The sequence below is a fragment of the Myotis myotis genome, unplaced genomic scaffold, assembly GCF_014108235.1.
Source record: "Myotis myotis isolate mMyoMyo1 unplaced genomic scaffold, mMyoMyo1.p scaffold_m19_p_8, whole genome shotgun sequence".
Classification (NCBI taxonomy): domain Eukaryota; kingdom Metazoa; phylum Chordata; class Mammalia; order Chiroptera; family Vespertilionidae; genus Myotis; species Myotis myotis.
The window spans coordinates 60,138,349-60,159,891 of record NW_023416390.1 but is presented as its reverse complement, the minus strand read 5'-3'; the positions used below and the strand labels follow the sequence as shown (position 1 = coordinate 60,159,891).

The following is a 21,543-nucleotide window of genomic DNA, read 5'->3' as shown; positions in this document are numbered from 1 at the left end:
AAGCCTTCTGCTTGCTCCAGCTCCATGGCTGCGGACCATCATCTTGGTTGGGTTAATTTGCATATAGTCGCTCTGATTGGCTGGTGGGCATGACTTGGGGCATGGGGAAGTTATGGTCAATTTGCATGTTTCTCTTTTATTAAATTAGATTAACACTTTTGAGTCTCAAAGAAACTAAGTGATGTGGCTAGAAATTGGCGGGGTTGAACATCAAACTCACATCCTCTGTTCCCGGTCTCCTAGTCCTCTATTCTGAGTTCAAGTTCCCAAGGACAGGGTTTAACTTTGGAAAGGAGATTTGACTCTCTTCACAAATGGAAAGAAGAAACGAAGGCTTTATTGGAGTTTCAAGGAGGGAATGAATAGAAAGTCAGGTCAGCTGTTCTTGAACACAAGAAAAGTAGGGAGCAAAAGATTATTGACAGAGAGGATGGGGTTAATATTGGGGCTTCACAAGGAGGAAGTTTGGGATTAAACCTGGCTTCTTCAGCAAGCATTTGAAGGAGCATTGATGCTCTCTATTAAACAACCCTTGCATGTCACAAGAATGGCATCTTGCAATTCTGATGGAACAGAGATGAGGAAATTATCTTCGCTGTGCTTTAAGCATCATGTCTGGAGAAATAAATTTCGCACTGCATTCTCCACACTTATGACTGATAAGTGAGCAAAGTAACATGCTAAATGGTTATTTCTTTACTCTTCTTCTAAAGCATAATGTAACTGGCATTAATTACTACCAATTTATTTTTTTAAAAAATCAAAAACTGTCAAAGTAGAGGATTACCTTCCCTCACACCAGGTTTTGTGGTTATTTATAATGAGCGCTTGATGTGACACTAATTTGGATATTTGTATAGGTTTCACATTTATCATACTAAACATTTTACAGAAAAAAAAAAGATGCTGGTAAGATGATTTTTGGAAGGGAATCATAGTTTTCCATGGACGATGGCATTAGAGATTTCTATGTGCTTCCTAGGGAAAGTATTTATCTGAAGCAAAACTCATAGCTTCCTATAAAAATATCGATATGAAACAAAATGTAAGTAATTCAAAAGTGGAAATGTCTGTCTATGAAAGGATTGTGGTTCGGGTGAGTACCTCTTAAAACAGTCCTTTTCTTATAGGATTGAGAGGACTCTTCAACTGTCAAATGCAAACTGATGACTGGACTTTAACATGCTCAGTTCTGATACAACTGGCCTGTCCTATGAGCTTCTTAGAGACAGAGGGCCATGTCTGATGATTCTTTCTCTATGCCCCAAGCCCAGCATGGTGCTTGACACAGAGTCAATGGCCTGTATATATTTGCTGAATAGATGCCAGCCAGGGCCTGAGGGAAAATGCTGGAGTGGGGAGAGGTCATTTCCTCTCTTCACATTTATCATGGGGCCTTGCCTTTGAAAGGCATTTGACCACTTCTCAAGTGATGCAGGGAATTTTGTTTACAGGAAAATGCTATAGCTGCAATCAGGTGAGGTGGACAGTTTCAAAGGGACAAACTGAGTAACTGAAGGATAACTTTCTGAATTACCAGGTTTCTTCCCCTACCCGATCCAAATTCTTTTTTTAAAACATTTTTTTATTGATTTCAGAGAGGAAGGGAGAGGGAGAGAGAGATAGAAACATCAATCATTGATTGGCTGCCACCTGCATGTTCCACACTGGGGATTGAGCCTGCAACTAGGCATGTGCCCAGAGCGGGAATGGAACCGGGGTCTCCTGGTTCATAGGTCAACATTCAACAACTGAGCCGTGCCATCCGGGCCGGTCCAAGTTCTTTTAAGCATCTCTGGCATCCATGAAAGAACGGGAGATGTTGTCACACACTGCAGCTGGGGACAGGTGGTCTACTGACTTTCAAAGGGGACTGTTCTGGCATGAATTCTAGGGCAGCATCCACAACTGTTCTGTTGAGGTGCTCTGTGGCCAGAAGCAGCAGATAATGCTATCTGACAGGCAGTCGGATCATTGGGCAGTGGAGGAAGCCAATGTAAGATGCAAAATATGACATTTTTACTTGTGGAAAAAAGTTCTTTGGGGATTTTCTTTTTTAAAAAATTGTTTTTGGTAACATTGTGACCTTTATAAAATAGGGTGACTCCAAATCTGATGGGGGGGAAAAACATTGATTGCCTCATAATAAGTTTTACAATGTCATCTCTCATACTTTCTCTTGTTCAGAGAATGGTATTTGTACCGTGTACTTCTAATACAACTAAAATAGAGTCAACTTCCCTGAGTAGGAAAATGTTGATTGAAATTTTGGAGGCATATATTTTTTTGGATTAGTGTTTTGGATTTCTTTGGAAAAATACCCAGAAGTGGACCTAGATATCATTTAATAAGTCATAGATCCTTTAAATCCATTTTTCAATAATTGTATCAATATACAATCCTCTCACAGTTGAGGTTTATTTGTAGGATTAACTGTACAATGAGAAAAGCACAGATTTTAAAACTTCTACTTTTGTCTTAGTTAATAATCCCCTTAAATTCCCTGAAAATACTTCCAAAACCTCCAGTATTTATTACACTTTAAGGTTATTGATTATCGAATGATGAAAAAGTGTGACTGTCTCGCATGTTATTCCTTGTGTTCCTTTTTTATAAATTATCTGCTTGAGACAATCTATGCTAATAAAAAAGCAATACCTTTTTGTAAATATGAAAAGCTAGACACTAATTTTCTTAAGCAGAACCACCTTATATTACGTAGGATTTTCAATATCCGGTAGACAGCTTGTTCATTTCATGTCTGCTGTATTCATCCATGTCATTTAATCAGAAGATGGGAGATTTGCCATAACGCAAATAGGACTGTGTTGCTCTGAAATCTAAAGGGGGCGGGGGGAGGTGTTGGGAGTTTCTACGGTAGCATCAGTCTTAATAAAATGTGGAATAATGACAGGTGACAATTTTCCTGAAGCTGAGAAATAAGTGGACATAACGCATGGTGATTCTGAAGATTAGGAATCTCCAAGGTGAAGAAAATTGTTGAGAGGCAAAAAGTGAAAGTGGAATGTACATGTTGGCATGTGTATGTTGGAGGCATCTCCACTATGTATCTTAACAGCTGGGAATGGGTATTTGTATTTGAGAAGAGTGGGAGATGAAGTTAAAAAGACAAGTATCACATGATCTCACTCCTATGTGGAATCTAATGAATAAAATAAACTGATGAACAAAATAGATCTAGAGACATAGAAGCATGGAATAGACTGTGGGATCTCAGAGGGAAGGCAGGGGTGGGTGGGTGGGAAGAAATCAACCAAAGAACATGTATGCATAGCCCATGGACACAGACAACAGTGTAGTGAAGGCCTGGGTGGGAGGGGGGCAGGGGAGGGCTAAAGGGGGTCAATGGGGAAAAAAGGGGACACATATGTAATACTTTCAACAATAAAAACAAACAAAAAACATTCCATCTGTGCCCTGGCTGGTGCCTCTCCATGGCTAGAGCTTCTGCCCGCACACGGGAAGGTGTGGGGCTCAATTCCCAGTCCAGCGTTGAAGGTTCAATCCCTGACCCCTGTCAGAGATTGTGAGGGAGGCTACCGATCGATGTGTCTCTCTCTCATCTCTCTGTCTCTATCTCTGTCTGTCTCTCCTCTCTCTCCTCTCTTCTCTCTCTCTCTCTCTCTCTCTCTCTCTCTCTCTCTCTCCCCCCCCACCTCTCTCCTTTCCACTCTCTCTCTCTCAAAAAAAAAAAAAAAAAAAAAAAGACTCCATCTGTGGCCACAACCACCTCACTATAACTCTGATACTCTCTGGTTCATACACATACTCTCTCAGTTGCACTTCCAAATAATTCCTCCACTTCAAGCCATACCCAGTAAAAGCACACCTTTCTTTGTTTCTGCTCTATTTTTTTCTTCTCTCTCTTCCTTGTACTCCCCTCAGTCCCCAACCTGAAGAGTCACTTGCCAATTCTTTGACAAAAGAGGAAGTACACTAAGTTTGGAGACATCACTTAAAGGAAATTATTTCAGGATTAATGTGTTAAGTCCTTCAGAAAATGAGTAGGTATAAAAGGATTGATTTTGAATTTGGGGCTTTCAGTAGATCATTTCTAAGTCAAGATGAACAGTACTTTGTAAGGGAAAGTACTTGATAACTGGATATTTTAGGAGCAAATGAATGTAATATATGAAATGATATAGATGCAACTCAGAATTGTCTACATTTAATGCCAATGTGAAAATAAAATATTCAAATTACTCTAGTATATGGCTATTTCTTGAAAAACTATCTTGTGGACAAAAGTTCTTTGTGGTTTTCCTTTTTTTAAAATAGTTTTTGGTAACATTTGTGACCTTTCTAAAATAGGGTAAATCCCAAATATGATAGGGAGGAAACCCATTGATTGCCTCATAATAAGTTTTACAATGTCATCTCTTGTAATTTCTCTTATTTGGAGAATGATATTTGTACCATGTACTTTTAATATAACCAACAGAAATTCAGCTTCCCCAAGTAGAAAAATGTTAATTGAAATTTTGGATGCATATATCTTTCTGAATCAGAATTTGGGATTTCTTTGGATAAATACCCAGAATTGTATTACTGGGTCATAAAGTAGTTCTAGTGTTTAATTTTTTAAGGAACCTCCATAATGTTTTTTATTGTGGCTGCATCAATTTGCAGCCCCACCAACAGAGCATGCGGGTTTCCTTTTCTCCACATCCTCACCAATACTTGTTTGTTGATTTATTGTTTTCAACCAGGTGTGAGGTGACACTTCATTGTGTTTTTTAATTTGCATTTCTCTGATGATTAGTGACATTATCTTTCCACATGTCTATTGGCCATCTGTATGTCTTATTTGAAGAATGTCTATTTAGATCCTTGGCTCATTTTTAATTGGATTGTTTGTTTAAGAAGATGTGATAAATACATATAATGAAATATTATTCAGCCATAAAAAAGAGTGAAATCTTACTGTTTGTGACACATCAATGAACCTATAAGGAATTATGGTAGATGAAATAAGTCAGACAGAGAAAGGCAAATATCATTTGTTTTTACTTATTGCAGAATTGAAAGAATGAAACAAACAAACAGAATAGAAATTGACACATAGATTCAGAGAACAAACTAATGGTTGCCAAATGGGAGAGGTTTGGGGAACTGGGTGAAAAAGGTGCAGGGATTAAGAAGTACAAATTCATAGTTACAAAATAGTCATGGGGATACAAAGTACAGCTTAGGGGAATATCATGTATATAATAAAAGCCCAGGGACCGTTACGATGGAACAACCAGAACAACAGGTTGCTATGATGTGCACTGACCATCAGGGGACACACGCTCAACACAGGAGCTGCCCCCTGGTGGTCAGTGCACTCCCACAGCTGGAGCGCTGTTCAGCCAGAAGCCAGGTTCACAGCTGGCGAGCACAGTGGTGGTAGTGGGAGCCCCTCCCGCCTCCACGGCAGTGCTAAGGAGCAGCGAGCCAGGCGGTAAGGAGCGAGCTGGCAGGTGGTTAGGAGCGAGGGGTCCTGGATTGCGAGAGGTATGTCCGACTGCAGAATCTGGCCTAAACCGGCAGTCAGACATCCCCCAAGGGGTCCTGGATTACTAGAGGGCACAGGCCAAGCTGAAAGATCCCTCCCACCCCCCTGCATGAATTTCGTGCATCAGGCCTCTAGTCAATAATATTGTAATAACTATGTATGATGTTATGTGGGCACTAGGATTATTGGGGAGATCATTTCGTAAAATGTATAAATGCCTAACCACCATGTTGAATCCATGATCTCTGACAACTCAGGTGAGTGCTGGAAGGTCACAGCAGCTTGATGTAGGAATTCATCTTGGGAAGTTAGGATGATATCAGAATATCACTCCAGCTCTAGAGAACTCTTCAAGATCACATAAATCTCCCCAATTAAACTCTGAAGTGAAAACTAGGCCAAGAGTCAAACAAACAATATAAAGAATCCTGTCCCTAATCAAAACAATTATGAGGAATAACTAGCAAGCTTCATGTCAGGAATGAATAGAGATGCCTACAGAAGCCATTATACCTGCCCCTTTTAAATAATGACTTCCATGCCTTTTGTGTTTGTGTCAACCTGTTAAGGATCATAGTGCCTTCAGGATCTCAGTGCAGACTCATTTAGATTTTGTTTCAATTGTAAGAATTTGTCATCAGTGTACTTGAGTATGTATTAACAAAGTGGAGAATTGAAGTGCCGACAGGGATTATTTGAAAGAAACATTGACTGTAGAAAGAAATGTTTTGAAAATTAACTCATCAGTATCTTGTTTTAGTTTTTCCTTTGTCAGAACTAAGAAGAATGTTTTTTGTTCCTAATTGCATTTTATGAGACATCTTTTGTGTACACTTTGTGATTTTTTTCAGATTTTGCTGTATTAATTGACTAGCTCAATCATTATGTATTACTTTGAAAGCAGTGACTTAATAGTGTATGTAAGTTCTGATATTTTTCGCTATATGTGGGTTATACCAATTGCATAAAGTGAGTTTAAATTTCATGTGATGATGAAATTCAGTTTCATAATGTGAACATGTGATGCTTCTTCTTGAAGAGATAATAATGTGGTTAGAGAGATAAGACTAATGTGTGAATTAATACACACATGAACATTTCACAAGATGAAAACCTACATAGAACTAAGCTACATGGGGTGAGGTGGTCTAGAGGTAAGTATAAAAGCTATGAGTCAGGAAACACTGAGATCAATGAAAGCTAGCATATAGTTAGGAGCTACTTGCCAGAAGAAATGTATGTGAGTTGGGCCTAGTAGGGAAAACATCATAGAAAGGGAAAGCACATACATTAATTCTTAGTTTTAATTCCCCAAACTGTGTCAAGTTATTATATTCCTCTCTACTCTCTATTTCCTTTGTCATCACTCTGGTTGAAGTCACTATCATCTCTCTCCTAGAGTAATGCAATAACTCCTTAATAAATCTCTCCTATTAGCGCCATCCTGATCCATTCTTCACCTAAAGGTTAAGTATCTTCATGTGCGTCAGGTTGTCTTCATCCTCATTAACAACCCTGTGAGGTAGATTCTCCTGGTCTCACACTATTACCTGAAACCTGAAGCACAGAAAGATGCATCCACCCTACTAAATGGCAGAGCTAGGATATGGTCTCGGGAACTAGAGCCTGCACTCATAATCATCATGCTATGTGCCTCTATGGTATACTGCTGTTTTTATTTAGGCTATTATAAAGACTTTTTGCCAGAGGTAGTATATGTGTGGGAGGATGTGAGGGGGTAAAGATTAGTATAAAAACAAGCAGCTGCATGAATTTGGCACAACAGCTGTAAAATTAGAAACAATAGTAGCACTTGAACTGACATTTCAAAGTTGAAGCTTATGAAGTTTATGAACCTTAATTAAAATGTCACTGATGCAGATGCCAAAAAACATGAAAAGAATAATGCATGTTAGTTAATTGTCTTCTAACTAGGAGAAGAAAATCAGGAAGATAATCAAATGAGCAACAGGCATTTTACATTTTGATTAATAACTTTCTCCATCATCAAAAGACTCTCATGAAAATATCTGGGAACAAAGACAAGTGACTAACTAGCTTCAATCCTCTGTGGATGAAAGGACAGTTTGTATTTTGTACATGGTCAAATGTACTTGAGAGAGATATGATGTACAAATATTAATTTGTTAGAAGCCTAGAAAATAACAATCAGATATGCTCAATGATGCAAAATAATTTGGACATCATGTGTTCATGTGGATGAGACATTGTGTTTTATTCAGTGTATACTCTTTGTTCAGACACTAAAATAATTTTAGAGGACAAAATGTAGTATTCTATTTGGAGACTAATTGGCTATTTTTTAAAACTCCTTACTTTACCTAACCTCCTGGACATTGTTATTGTAATTCCAGAAAAGTCTTAAATAAAATATTTCTAAGAAGCAAGAATAAGCTGATAATCTGTAGATGTGTGTTTCCCTGAACAACAACAATAAGTTAATATACAGATAAAAATTTACTTCTTTCTATATGAAGTGATACACAGAATCTCATTGGGATCTTAGGAAGTGGTTATTTTTATCCCTATTTTCCAAAGGGAAAATTAAGAAATAATTTTCACAAGTATACATAGATCCTAAGTGACAGAATCACTAGAAAACTTCTATTTGTTCATTTCCAAACCCAAATTCTTAATGACTGTCATACTCTTTCTTCCTCCTTTTCTCCTTTCCTTCATTCTTCATCCTTCCAACATATTTATTGAAGATACACTTAGGGACATTATCGTGGTAGGCACAGGGGACTCCACTCATTTTGAATTCTTTTCACTTTAATATTGAACTATATTGTTTTCTGGGAACTGTATCTACTTAGTACATGGTAACTACCTGGTCAATATTTGATCAACTAAATGTTTTGTTTTTATATTAGCTGGGTATTATCATGACCATATCACTCTAATTAATGCATAATGTTATGTATTCCTACCTTGATCTTTTTATTTTCATGTAAATTTGGGGGAGAGACTCTACCTAGGAAATGCCATATGAATGTTTATCCCCACATTCTGTGCACACAGATGGCAAAGGGAAAAGTGCTCACTTTGTTCCAGGAGTTAGTCGACTATGGCTCACAAGCAAAACACAGGCCAATATTCACCGAGTTATGGAACGGTTACCTCTACCTCTATTATCTCTCCTAAATGTGTTTAAGAACTGGCTCCATCTGTGAGACTCAAAATCAGTGACAGGTTTTTCCTCTGTCTTGTAAATCAACAACCATTTTTGCATTATGCCAATACTTGCACACACAAATCTCATTGCAGGCTAGGAGGATTACCCCAAATCAGCACTTTCATATAGCCTCACCATTGCCTTTTAGGAAGGAAAGAAGTGAAACCATTGAAACCTACTTTTAAAAGATTTTAAACTAGATATCATTCTCTTTTTGTGTGTGCCTGTTTAGCAATAGAATCCATAAATCTACAAACAAGGGTAGGGCCAAGAAATGGCACAATGCAAATAAAGTGCCCTCACTTACACAACCACAGTGACAATCTATATTTGCAAAAAGGTAAATTGGGAACCCTAAGGACAGTTGCCAATCACTCATTTATATACAATAGGGCTTACTGTATAGTCTGAATTTAATGGGGTACAAACTTAAAATGGTTTTACTTTTTTCTCCAATCATTGTTTCATGCTCTGAAGAACATTTCTTTCTAATCCCAATGTCATTTGGAACAGATTCTGTAGCTTTCTGGTCATTTTAAGTTATTAAAAATACTAGTAATTTAAAGCTTTGGTTTCGAAAGCAATACATATCTCACATTGTCTTCTCTCCTGGGGACGATGCTGATAGAAGTGCTTGGAAGGGTTTTCTGGGATGCCAGTCCCCCAGGATATAGGATCAAATAGGCGGGCTAGAGAATGACAGGTCCTAACTGGTATCATGTTTTATGACAGCTGCCTATTACTGTTTCAGTGTGGTTCCACTTGCTATTTGTGGCCACCATCCATATGCTAGTAGGACCAAAAGTCCTAAGAAGGAGTCCACTATGTGTTCATCAAGGGGAAAATTTGTGATTTTCACCATGACACTTTTGGGGTAGCTACAGAAATATGAAGCATTTCACAATGAATAAAAGAATGGATAAAAATGGAGGAAGGGATGCCCTGGCCTGTGTTCTCAGTGGTTAGAGCATTGACCCGGGCATTGAAGGATCTCAGGTCCAATTCCAAGTCAAGGGCATGTACCTGGGTTGCAGTTAGATCCCCAGGCCGGTTGGTACATATGTAGGAGGCAACCAATCAAAGTCTCTCACATCAATGTTTCTCTCTGTCTCTCCTTTGTTTCTCCCCCTCCTCCTTCCCTTCTTTCCACTCTCTCTGAAAACAATGGAAAAAATATCCTCAAGTGAAGATTAACAAAAAAACAACAACAAGAAAAATGGAGGATGGGAAACAGTCTATATCAATACAAATCTTATGTTAATTTACAGTGAGAGGAAACAGAAAAATGTTGAATGCAAATTTAAACAGAGGAATGGAGTTTTTGTTGTATTTAGTGATTTTTAAAATTTGTTTCTATATTTTTTAACCTATTTGAGAGAGAGGACATTTTAGGTGATACTAAGTGAAGATAGATATAATGTAGTAATGAGGGGAATGATTCATGTTTCAGGAGAAGATTAAGGGGAGGACCAAACCAGTGAAGTCTTTAGGACACATTTAAGGGATGTGATCTAGACTGACGAGTATGAATTTGTCTCTGATGGGAGAAGGGTCGACTTCCTCTATTTCAATACTAGAGGAGAATGTAAAGGTGTATGTAATTACAAGAAGGTTTATAGCTTCCATGCTAGAAAGATGAGAAAGGTACCAATTAGTTAAACACTTTGATTAATTAAGAATGAGCTATCCTGTCTTTTGAGGGGAATGGTAAATTCCATTCTTCTTTTATATTGCTTCATCATTTCACTGTTGGATTGTAACATCTTTTCTGTTAGCATTATACTCTTTAGACAGTTAGAAAATGAGAAAAGATAGCTTGTATATGTAACACAAAACATAGTTGATGAATACCATGTATTCTTGTATTCTAGTATATCTTGTCATTTAGCATCTTTCATTTTCTGGTAAAAATGAATATCATACCACACCTAAGCCCAATAGCAGCCCTCTTCTAAGATGAATATTACTTGTGGGACCAATTGGAGAAAATATTTTCTTTAAAGATAAGCAACTCTTCTTGAAATAAGAATATTAGTTATAGTATAAAACCAGGTACTTTCAATTACATATAGCAATCACTATGACTCTATTTATTGGGATAAAAACTATATTACATATGTAATATATCATATGTATGAAATCAATATATGAGTGTGTGTAGTATATGTATATATAAATCATATCTATATATTATATATCTATATAACATATACATATAATATCTGTCTATATTAAACACACACTAAGTATAACTTACCATTATATAATGTAATTGTATAGAAATAAATATTTATGGGTACTTTATTTAATACATAGCCTCAATTTCACAGTAAATCTAGGATAACAAGAAATACATTCCATATATCTTCCAAGTGTTCATAAATTGAAAGGAGTGATAGTGGAGTAAACCACTGCTTACACTACAGTGCAATTAGTTCTTCATAAAAGCATTTTAAAATATAAAACACACATATTAAATACTAAACAGAAATTATCTTGGAGATGGGCTTTGAAGGATGCACAAATGTTGAGGATATATAAAGGAATCCTAGCACATTTTACTAACACTAATAGCATATCCAAAGGCCTACCATGCAGGAGATATGGACAACTGGGAATTAATGGTCATTTAAAATTCCAGATGGATGCAGAATAATTCTAGCAGACTGATTTTCCTTCAAATCAAATTTAGTTATTGAATATGCATCTAACATGTACAAATTTATTCATTCATTGCAAATATTGGATACCAAATACTATCTGTTAAACAGCAATTAGGTTAACTACTAGAAACTAAAAATTAGGTAGTCTAATAAAGACACATAAAATAATTGTCTTATTTCTATGATTCTAATGCTACAGTATTTAAACATATTAAGTAATTTCAAACTGAAATCCTTTGCCAAACCTTAGTATATTAGTTCTAAATTGTGTTCATCCAATGTTTGCTTGAACCATATAAGATCTGATGATTTTGCCTTAGCCTTAGCTTCTTCTCAGACAATATTACTGCATTATCTGCAATGACTATTCTACAACAATTGCTATTTCCCCCAGATTTGGCAATGTGGAGGCTCATTGGAGATTGTGACTTGCTCACATGTGGGTCATGTTTTTCGGAAGGCAACTCCATACACCTTTCCTGGTGGCACCGGTCATGTCATCAACAAGAACAACAGGAGACTGGCAGAAGTGTGGATGGATGAATTTAAAGATTTCTTCTATATTATATCCCCAGGTAAACAATTCTGACAGTTTTCATTCTCTGCAGGAGAAAATATAATTTTAAGGATGTTGAATATGTGTTTCATTATTTTTGCTAGTTTAAATAAAATGTCATCACCATAATATTGCAGAAAGTTGTGTTTGAGAAAGTTGTACTCTGAAGTTAATTTTCACCTAAAATGAGAAACACTATACTGATCTCAGATGCCTAAGTATCCTTTTTTCCTTGTTTCTTTCTTGGCATAAGCATTATATTAGAAAAATGGAGCAAAGAGTACACAGAGAACTCCAAACTTAATTAACATGTATCAGGTCAATATAAGAAAATAATTTATTTTCAAGAAAAGGAAGCCTTTATTTTCTTGTTTCACATATAAAACTGACTGAGTTGGTAAGAAATTTTGATCATGTTTAAGTGGAAATGTTTTCTACTGCCTTATTTTCTTAAATAGCTGACTCGCAAAAGGTTAAATGACCTACAGAAACAAGATAGAAAATTATACAGATATTATTTTTTATTTTAAATGCTTTTTAATAACAGTAAATTAATCATCAATAGGTATGTGAGAAAGCTTAATAGGGGCAATAAAATGTTATTCTACTTTATTACAGAGAAAAATAGATACAGAAATGGAAGTAAATTTGGGCTATCACTGGGTGGTGACATGAGTAACTTTATTGTTTTCCTTTTATTTCTCTGTATCTTCTAAATTTTTCTTATAAAACATTATTAATTTTCCATATAAAACATAAATTAATTTTAGTAAAGTATTAACAATTTTAAAAAAATTGAAAGTCATTACAAAAGGAAAGAAAGCCTTGTGAGAAAATCCCATTACAGGGTTGTGTGATTGTAACCAATTTTATTCTTTATAATTTTCTAGAGTTTCTCCAACCATTATGTTACTTAATTTTTTTAAAAAATTACTCTGAGATGTTACTTATTTTTTAAGGAAAAAATGAAGCATGAGAAGATACAAATAAGAAGATGACACAGGGTTGCCTTCCAGATCTCAGAGACACCAAACCATAAATTAATATAACAATAAGATAAACTTTAATGTTCTGTTTTGATAGTTTCTATGTAGGCCCTATGGTCATCAATATCATTGTTAGGAAACCCGTAAAAATAACAAAAATCCATGCCCACATCCTCGTTTCTATATTTAATTAACTAGAGGCCTGATGCACGAAATCCATGCAAGGGGCTCAGCCCTCGCAGCCCCGGCTTCATCCGGAAGGACGTCTGGAAGGTTGTTGGTTATCCAGCCTAATTAGCATATTATGCTTTTATTATTATAGATATTATAGATTACATGGCTTACACAAGCCTGTTTTGATTCTAGTTGACAGACTCTGATTTCTGAAAGTTTATATGAGGCTGTGAAACTCTTATAGATGTGAAGGGAGTGAGCAGGGTGAACTTTCCTATGAAGATCAAGCATTAATCTGTAGAAAAGAAAAATGAGGAAGGCATGTGTAAATGTGTGATTAGGAGAAGGACTTTTCACACATTTTCAAGGCTTCTTCTGTGTCAAGCAGCTATTGCCAGATACACTATTTCATGCTTAAATGTATTTCCCTTTACAGTGGGAAGCCATTCCAGATGTTCACAAACTTGAGTTCAGCAAGAGCATGTAAAATTCACAGCTAGGCAGTGTCATTTATACAACCTTTTCATTTTCTTTCGATGATCCTTTTTGAATATAAATCATTACTTGTAGAAATATATAAATTCAAATATCAAGAAAGGAGCAATGGAATGAAGAAGTATGTAATGTGTGATTACATACTCCTTACATTTAGGAATATAAATAATTGAAATAATTGTAAATATATATATTATATTCACTCTTGATGAATATTATTTGTAAAAGTGATGTATAACTCTTTTGTATAATTCCCCATTGAGCAAAAAAAGGCAGATAAACAGTGGAACCATTTCTGAAACTAATAAAATGACAAGCTTTAGAGTTTAAAGGGTGAAAAATAAAGCTTGCTGTCTGGAACTAATGACACCTTGTTACTCGAAAGGGACTGAATATTCTGGAATGTGTAGTTTTTACATTACAATAAATACCACTAAGGAAGTTATTGTTCTTATAAAACGGGCTCATTGAAATCCAGAAAGGTACCTTGGAAAGCAGAGAAAGGGTACTTGGGGAATATGCTGGAAGTCTGTAGGAGTTTCCTAAGAGGCATTTATGCTTATGTATGTCTCAGTCACAGCATTGCCGAGCATGGAACCTGCCCGCTGTAGTGTGAGCAGAGAGAAAATAAAAAACATGAAACATTAAATTGCTTCTCAGTGGAAAAGGAAGAGTAGTAAGTTGGAAACTGGAGTTGGATGCTTAAAACCAATTCTAGCCCTGGGCAGGTTTCAAATCATCCAAAAACAGATAAAGTGGGTTGTATTGAAGCAGCCAGGAGTCTGTCATGTGAATGGTGTCAAGCCATCTAGAGTGGATAACTATTTTTGTCATTACCGATGGCTTCTGTTACTCTTACAATCAAAATCTCAGATTTCTTTGCTATTGTCTAGAATTGTTGGGTTTCTATTTTTTATCTCATTGTGTAACAGGTAAGTTTATAAAGAGGGAAGATGGTGTGGGGGAGATTAGAGGCATATATACCCGCACATTCATACTGAGAATTATAGTATAACTAGAGGCCCGGTGCACAAAAATTTGTGCACTCGGGGGTAGGGGGACGCTCAGCCCGGCTTGTGCCCTCTCGTAGTCTGGGACCCCTCGGGGGATGACCACTTGCTGGCTTAGGCCCGCTCCCTGGGGGATTGGGCCTAAAATGGCAATCAGACATCCCTCTGGCAGCCCGGCAGCCCTTGGGGGATATTCATTTGCCAGCGGGGAGCAGACCTAAGCTGTAGTCAGACATCCTTAGCGCTGCTGAGGAGGCAGGAGAGGCTCCCACCACCACTGCTGTACTGGCAGCCATCAGCTTGGTTTGTGGCTGAGCAGAGCTCCCCCCTGCGAGAGCGCACTGACCACCAGGGAGCAGCTCCTGCATTGGGCATCTGCCCCTGGTGGTCAGTGTGTGTCATAATGAGCAGTCATTCCCAGTCTTTCTGCTGTTAGAGTCAGTTTCCATATTACCCTTTTACTATATAGGATAGAGGCCTAGTGCAGGGGTGGGAGCCAGCTGGTTTGCCTTGAAGGGTGTCCCAGATCAGCGTGGGGGTCCCGCTTGGGTGCCTGGCCAGCCTGAATGAGGGGCTGATGGCTGTTTACAGCTGGTCACACCCCCTTCAGGGTGGGGGTTCCCACTGGGGTGCCTGCCCAGCCTGGGTGAGGGCCTGAAGGCTGTTTTCAAGCTGGCGGGTGACTGAAGCTCCCAGCCTCTTTTTTTTTTCTTTTCTTTTTTTTATTTTGGGATTTATTTACCTTCTATAGCTGTCACTGGAGCTGAGAGCCGGCTCCAGCTCTGAGGCCATTGCCGGCTGAAAACAGGTATCTGGGTTTGTCTAGCTTCTATAATTGAAACTCTGTTGCCATCACTGGCGCTCTAATCTCTGAGGCCCCAGCTGGCTGAAAGCAGATTTCTGGGGTTTGTTTAGCTTCTATAATTGCAACATTGTTACTTCTGGAGCTCAGAGCTGGGCCGCGGAAGGCGGGGGACCTTGGCTTCCTCCATCACTGGAGCAAGCAAGCCTCCTGTTCACTTCAGCTGCCTGGCTGCCGGCCGCCATCTTTGTTGGCAGTTAATTTGCATATCCTGCTGATTAGCCAATGGGAAGCATAGCGGAGGTATGGTTAATTACCACGTTTGTCTATTATTAGATAGGATAGTCATAAGCACACATATTTATGAAGAATTCTAAAAAGTTTATACTGAACTCTGTTTGATTCTTCTGAACCACCTTGATATTCTGGCTAAGGAAATTTTTCCTTTCTAGAAGCACCACCATGTATCAGTTAATTTGTCCAAGATGTTTTGTGAAAAGAATCCTATTTTTTATACCAGCACTACTCTGAATCTTATTTTTCACTTATGCTGTTATTAAAGATGCGATTTTTAAATACTGATCTGTTATGAATTGAATTCTGACAACATTGCTTCTTTTCAATATGGTTTATAAAATATCTACTTTATTGGTTGGCTTCAGGAACACTTCAGCTCTTTCTCAAACCGGGTGTTTTTCCTTTCTAGAAAGTATGTTATTCCTTGTACTTTTGACACCATGGCCAATACATTGTTACTCTGTATCATATTGTTTCACTTTTATTATTATCATTTCTATATCCAAGGTAGTTCAGATACATGCATTTCCAGTGCTTAGTAATTTCCTGTCTGTGTAGTCCTTGAAAAAAAAAAATAGGCTGAATAATTAAAAGAATGAATGAATGACAAAATAAATGAATGAATGTTGAAAGGGAGCCACTTTCATTATTTTTATTTTTTAAATTCTCACCTAAGGATATGTTTTTATTCATTTTTAGAGAGAGGGAGAAAAAGAGAGAGAGAAATCTATCGGTTGCCTCCTGTACACACACCAACTGGGGATCAAAACTACAACCTAGTTATGTGCCCTGATCAGGAATCAAACCTACAACCTTTTGGTGTATGGGACGATGCTCCAATCAACTGAACCACCTGATCAGTGCAGGAGACACTTATTTTTTCTTTTCTACTTAATTCTCCATTGACATCTGGTCTGTGTCAGGGAATCTCTTCATAAGACTTTCAGCAAATGAGAAGCCTTTATCCCACCTCTCTGAGCCAATTCCTGGTTAAGGACCCACTGATAAAAGAAAGGTGAAGGGTGCTCTTCTTATCAGAAAAGGCCATTCCATTGGCTTACTATGTACTTAGGGTTTTATGATTCCACCATAATCAGAGGCATACACAGTAATATAACTTTTAAAAAATTTATCTTTATTGTTGAAAGTATTACAGATGTCCCTTTTTTGCCCCATTGACCCCCTTCACCTCACACCCTCCCTCAGGCCTTCAACACACTATTGTCTATGTCCATGGGTTATGTGTATATCATATAAATTATTTGGTTAATCTCTTCCTGCCCGTCCCCCTTCCCTCTGAGATCTCTCAGTCTTGTTCCACGCTTCCATGTCTCTGGATCTATTTTTTTGTCAGTTTATTTTGTTCTTTAGATTCTATATATAAGTGAGATCATGTGATGCATGTCTTTCTCTGACTGGCTTATTTCACTAAGTGTAATCATCTCCAGGGCCCTTCATGCTGTCTCAAAGGGTAAGAGAGCCTTCTTTTTTTAACAGCTGCATAGCATTCCATTGTGTAAACGTACCACTTTTTAGCCACTGATGTACTGATGGACACTTGTACTGTTTCCAGATCTTATCTATTGTATATAGCACTGCATCAAAATAAAAAGCTTCTGCACACCAAAAGAAACCACCAACGAAATGAAAAGGGATAACACATTTGCCAATGATACATCTGATAAGGGGTTAATTTCCAAAATCTGTACAGAATTTATACATCTTAACAAAAGGAAGACAAACAATTTTAAAAATAAGCAAAGGACCTAAACACTTCTCCAAAGAGGAATACAGATGACCAAGAGACTTATGAAAAAATGGTCAGTTATTAATCATCAAAGAGATGCAAATTAAGTGACAATGAAGTATCATCTCACACCTATCAGGATGGCTACCATCAACAAATCAGCAAACAACAAGTGCTGGCAAGGATGTAGAAAAAAGGAAACCCTAGTACACTGTTGATGGGAATGCAGATTGGTGTGGCCACTATGGAGTAACAGGATGATGTTTCCTCAAAAATTTAAAAATGGAACTACCTTTTGACCAGGTATTCCACTTCTAGGAATATAGCTTAAGAATCCCGAAACACCAATCAGAAAGAACATATGCACCCTACAGTAATGTAATCTTATCTTCCAGAATTAATATAAAAGTCTAACAAGCACAATTTAGACAGATAATACTGTTTTCTGATAGAGTAGCATAAGAGTTGTTAAACTTAAAATAAGATTATTTTCCACACATTGATTTTTATTTTTCTCAAGCCCCCCCATTAATTTAAAGTTAAAATGGTATATATAAAAATGCATGTGTTAATTAATTTTATCTGATTTTAAAAAAATATTTACTCTAGAGCCTAATTGTTTTGGCCTCTACACATTAGCCATTGGCAATATTGGTAGAGTTGGCATTGTCTAATTATGTCTCCTAGATGGTTAATAGAATGAAGAGTAGAAATACTTTGAAATAGTGCTGAAGGGTACATGTTCAACACTTGTTCAGTTTGATTTTGGGTTGTCTTTTTAAGAATGCAGATACTATAGCATCATAGGTTTTTAAAGCCCCTTAGGCTCTTAAAGGGTGAGGCAGATTTCATCACTAGTTTGGCTGGCTGTTTCAGCTTAAGCCAATCCACTTGTTCTAGCAAATCCTTTGAAATGATGTGATGTAAGAAGACAACCACTCTTCACAGAACAGTCCAGGCTAAATGGCAACATTCATTCCTTGTTGCTCACAGGTAAAAAGCTTGCTTTCAGTGTAGTCACACTAACCATGTATTTGAAATGCTGGCTGTTCTATAAACGCATATTGATTTTCTTTCTTTGGGGAGGTAGATTTCTAAATGTGTATCAATCAACATGGAGATTAGAAGCAGCTGTTCTTATATAACCTCCCACTGTTCTTCCTTTTGTTAATGGACAGCTTGTGCTCTTGTTTTGAGCAAAAAAAAAAAAAAAAAAAAAAATTGATAATCAAATTTAAAGACTCCCAAAACATACCTTGAAAGATATTTATGTGTAACTAGGAAAACAGCATAATTTTTTGGCAATATTATAGTATTTTGATCTGTATTCCAGGTAAACAGAAAGCACATTTTTGCAGAAGGATCCTTGAACTTGTTTTGAAGGTTAACTGTCTATTTGTTAACCTTTTAAAAACCTTGGGAAAATCAGCTCATTTAAAGGTAGCAGCATCTTTGGATCCTTATTAACATCAAAGGCCTATATTCATTTTTATCTCTGGAAATTTGTATCTATAAAATACAAATATTTTTCAGCATGCTGATATTTTAAAGCTACAGTATTTAATAACCAGCCCTTTGAGTGTAGGGCCAAATTTCTTTTACAAGTCATAGAACTGTGGTTTCAAGATGATTTAATAAGCACAGGATTTGATGTTTCCAGCAAAATGTGCAGCATGCATGTTTTTTAAATAATTCAAGGATATCAGTTTTTGCTTGGGCTAACATAAAATCATCTGAAAAGAGTGCAGCACTTCTGAAAGTAAACCACATTTGTACCTATGAATTTTAAATTATTATTTTTTATCAAATGCTTTTTCAGCAGCACACACCATGGTATCACATGGTATGAGGTGAAAATTCTAAATTATTTTGCTATGCTATATTGTAAAAACACATAATCTTCTATCTGTGTGATACCTCGAAATGTTAAATGTTGAAATAAGGGATGCCAGCTGTATTCAGCATTGCTGGTGTAATGGATAGGCAACTGCTTTTCCTTGCTACTGTCAATCAACACTTTTGAATTCTTTAATTCTTTAAGGCATTGTGTCCATTTTTATTGGTATTTATGGATATTTATTTGTATTTTTATATCTGTGATATGTATCCGCACTCTGCAGATGGGGGATATAAACACAAATAAGATGTTGTCTTTGCTTTTAAAGAGTGAACTCTTGGCCTGGGGTGGGCGGGGGTTGAGGATGGGCCTGAAGGGTAAAAGGGGGAAACAGGGGAAAATATATAATACTTTCAACAAATAAAGCGTTAAAAAGTAAAAAAGAGTAAACTCTCTACACCAGTGGTTCTCAACCTTGGCTGCACATTAGAATCACCTGGGAATCATCCTCCGGAAACTCTGTTTCCTTATTACTAATGTTGTGGCCCCAGCCCATAACAAAGAAACAGAATTTTCGAAGGATGAGGCCCAGAAATCAGGATTTTAAAAAGATTCCCAGGTGATTCTAATGTGCAGCCAAGGTTGAGAACCACTGCTCTACACCATCACAATTAATTAGATTAAATGAAAAATAAGATTAAGTGCATAATACCTGGGGAACATGCTGTCAAAATTAAAAGAGATACTTAATGTGAACTACCTACATTTTCCTTGATTCCTACTTCTCACTCATAAACTTCAAAGTCAAATGAGTCTTCAAGTCCTTTCTATTCTGCCTGCTGAGTTCTCTCAAATCCATTCAATTATCCCTATTCTCAGACTCTTCCTGCATCCAAATAACCTCAGGACTGCCCTGATGGCTAACTGCTACTTAAAACCTTGCCCACATTTCACCCAGCCCTATGCTGCTGCCCAAGAACCTCCCTAAAAGGAAATCTCTGCTAATCTCTCACATACCTACCAACATTTTAATGATTTCACACAAAGTCAGAAGTCTGTGTGATCTGGTCCTTTCCCAGTTTTTCAACTGCAGCATTCCACACACCAAAGCTCAATCCTGCTGTCTCCTGCTTTTAGGTTTTGCATATGCGTAAAACAGTAGGAGTTAATGAATGCTGCCACCTCTGCACAAGATACCTTCATCTTCCACCTGCATTAATCATTCATGTATCAAGTTTGGTATAATTTCCCCAGGAACTCCAATGGCTCCCTGGAGTTCTTCCATTGTAGCATTTACACATTTTTAAAGTATTCATTTCCTCCACTAACCTATGTGACTAATGTAACTACATGTTATTTATTTATTGGGTTTTGTTTTCAGAGTTCATTGTGTTCAAACCTGTTTTTATTTTATTACATATGATGGAGGCAAATACAACATATATGTCAATCACCATTGATATCCCCTTTCCTAAAATTGCTGTATACCGTTCACATTATTTTATGTAGTTGCACATGTAGACAGATATATACACAAATATAAATAAATAAGGTTATATAATAGGTACTGTTTAGATTTCCTTTATCTTAACATGTCATGCAGTGTTGCATATATATAATTCACATCGGATTGTATAATTCCACTTTGCAGCTAAATAGATTTATAGTGCATAGATGTATCAACACATATTTACCTATACCAGTATTGACAAGCATTAGGTTTCAGTTGTCTGCCATTGTAAAATATTACAGAAATATTTCTTGTAACCACTTTGTGGACCTGAGAGGATATTTCTAAAGAATAGTAGCACTGAGAAAGAGAGCTCACCCTAGCCAATTTGGCTCAGTGGATAGAGTGTTAGCCTGAGGACTAAAGGGTTCCAGATTTGATTCCAGTCAAGGGCATAAAAATCGATGTGCCTCTCTCACATCGACGTTCTCTCTCTCTCTCTCTCTCTTTCCCTTCCTCTAACTTACACTCTCTGAAAATCAATTGGAAAACATCCTTGGGTGAGGATTAACAAGAAAGAGCTCTAGTGGCAAACTGCCTGGATTGGTTCAAATCCCAGCTCCATGTAACCCCTGTACTTAACCTCTCTGTACTGAGTTACTTTACTACAAAATGGCTATTATAACAATAGGGCCTTCTACATAATGTTTTTTAATACTTAAAAGAAAACATATGTGTATAAAGCACTTATGATAATTGCTGGCAAATATTAAACACCAAACTTGTTATATATTTCTGTTATTAGCTAGATT

At 37.0% G+C, this 21,543-nt stretch overlaps 1 protein-coding gene across 2 annotated transcripts in view; it reads left to right on the top strand.

Annotated features, from left to right (window-relative positions):
• GALNT13 (polypeptide N-acetylgalactosaminyltransferase 13) overlaps window positions 1–21,543 on the top strand; it is a 496,408-nt gene that overhangs the window by 331,892 nt on the left and 142,973 nt on the right. For both annotated transcript variants that reach the window (XM_036320816.1, XM_036320815.1), the window contains exon 9: window positions 11,772–11,952. In XM_036320816.1, the coding sequence (XP_036176709.1) occupies window positions 11,772–11,952 (181 nt within the window). The remainder of the gene's footprint in view (window positions 1–11,771; window positions 11,953–21,543) is intronic.